The sequence below is a fragment of the Chrysemys picta genome, unplaced genomic scaffold, assembly GCF_011386835.1.
Source record: "Chrysemys picta bellii isolate R12L10 unplaced genomic scaffold, ASM1138683v2 scaf2240, whole genome shotgun sequence".
In the NCBI taxonomy this organism is placed as follows: Eukaryota; Metazoa; Chordata; order Testudines; family Emydidae; genus Chrysemys; species Chrysemys picta.
Window position 1 is genome coordinate 522 of NW_027054943.1, and position 2,209 is coordinate 2,730.

The 2,209-nt window shown below is 48.4% G+C and overlaps 1 protein-coding gene across 1 annotated transcript; it reads left to right on the forward strand.

The window, feature by feature from the left end:
• Positions 1-347: 347 nt before the first annotated feature.
• Positions 348-1,250, forward strand: LOC135980216 (olfactory receptor 5AP2-like; the record flags this gene model as incomplete). Its single annotated transcript, XM_065580258.1, has 1 exon — positions 348-1,250. A coding segment is annotated over one exon (903 nt), but the record flags the coding sequence as incomplete, so codon positions are not given.
• Positions 1,251-2,209: the final 959 nt, after the last annotated feature.

Consider the following 2,209-nt stretch of genomic DNA (forward strand, 5'->3'; position numbering starts at 1 on the left):
GCTGACCTCTACCACGGATTTACATATGGGTCCTGAGATGACTCAGGAATCCGATCCTGGAACCACAAATCTGCCCACAGTTGGTACAGACATTTCATGGCCGGCCAGCTCTCTGCTGGGAGAAAGTTCTTTCTTTTTCCTACCGCCTGTGCTAAGAGACCCATGGCTGTTAGTTCAAAACCCATAATAGAGTCTTAAACCTCTGTTAGATCTCACCAGAGAACCACATGGTATATGATCAGAATGACCCCAAGGAATTGATACTCAGCCTTTATTTGTCTCTTCTTTCCATGTAATGCTCGCTTTCTCCCTTGTGGGGAACAGCACATCTGGGATAAATGTTGAAGGGGAATCACACCACTGTTCATCTTGTTGGGATTCACGGACAACCAGCCCCTGAGAGTCATGCTCTTTGTGGTGTTTCTGTTGATCTACCTGCTCATCCTGGTGGGGAATCTCGGGATGGTCACTTTAGTCAGGATTGAGTCCCGGCTTCACACCCCCATGTACTTTTTCCTCAGTAACCTGGCCCTCTTAGATGTCGAATACTCCACTGTCATCGCTCCCCAGACACTGATGGCCTTTGCAGTGGAGAGCAAAGCAATTACATTCACTGGGTGCGCTCTGCAGTTCTACTTCTTCTGCATTGCTGTGTCCTGTGAGTGCTGCCTGTTGGGGGTCATGGCGTATGATCGCTTCACAGCCATCTGCAGCCCATTGCTGTACACCGTCATCATGTCCAAGCGGTTCTGCGTGCTGCTGGTGCTGGGGTCATACCTAGCCAGCTGGGTAAATGCAACGGTTCAGACTCTATTTATATTCCGTTTGTCCTTCTGTGGATCAAACATCATCAATCATTTCTTCTGTGATGTGCCCCCCATCCTGAAACTGTCCTGCTCTGACACCCACATCACAGACATTGTTCACTTCACCTTTTCGATTGTAATTATAACATCTACTCTCCTGACCATTGTCATCTCCTATGTGTACATTGTGGTAGCTATTCTAAGGATCAGCTCCATGGAGGGCAGGCGCAAAGCCTTCTCCACCTGCACCTCCCACCTGATGACCGTCACCATCTTCTACGGAACGGTCATTTTTATGTATTTGCGGCCCAGTTCAAAGTACTCCATGGACCAGGACAAAATCATCTCTGTGTTTTATACCCTGTTGATCCCCATGCTGAACCCCCTGATCTACAGCCTGAGGAACAAGGAGGTGAAAGAGGCTTTTAGGAGGATGATGGGAAGGTTTTTTTTCCTCAGTGAATGTAAAGGTGGAGACTTTAATTTTGAATAAATAAATGGGAGTAAGATGGAGGAATCACTTCTCTGTGTCGTTATCTTGAGTTCCGTGAATCACCAAATGTGTTTGTGTTGCATCAAAAGACACTAACGGTCAGATTTTCCAAACAGTTCTGCATCCACCCACCAGCTACTAGTTCAGCACTTCAGCAAGTCGTCCAATTTTCCAAAGTGCTCAGCTGCCAGTCAGGGCCTTAAATTCAGAGCCCAGAATCATTGATCTCAATGGTAACTGCTCCATGCTGAGCACTGGGGCAGATCTGGCGCCTTCATGAGGGTCCTAACTGGTGTAGTAGGAAGAGAGCCTGAAACAAGAGGCCCAGTATGAGGCCTGCAGCCTGAGCAAGAGTTGCGGCTAGAAGCAAGCACTGCTCACAGGTGCAGCATAACTCCGCCAGCCTCTCGGTCAGACTGTGCGTGTGTGGAAAAGTACAGCCACTGGCAGGAAAGGAGCTGAGGCTGCAAAGCAAACACCGCTAGGCTGGAATCACAGGCTCCTGTACTTAGCACTAGGAGCACCCGGGACATCAAGCGCTAGAACATCCTGACACCAGAGAGAGAACCAGAACCTGCTGACCTCCTAGGTGTCGTGGCATGATAAATAGAGATGTTTTGGTTATACCACCCCATACATGGAGATGGGTAGGCTTAGGTGATATCAGAGGGTGGTACATGACCTCATCAGAGGGCAACACATCAGGGGGCAGTACAAGCCCTATAGGTAGTACGGTATAAATAATAATTACAATAAAGCAACTTGTTCGGCCCAGGGGATGCTGGCAGGTCCGTCCAGTGATTAAGCCAGCCGTTCCATTGTATCAGAGTGCTCAAATTTGAAGGGTCTTGTAAGATATAGGACACTTCTCATTGTGCTTCACTACGATAAACCAGGGCTTGGGTGCCTT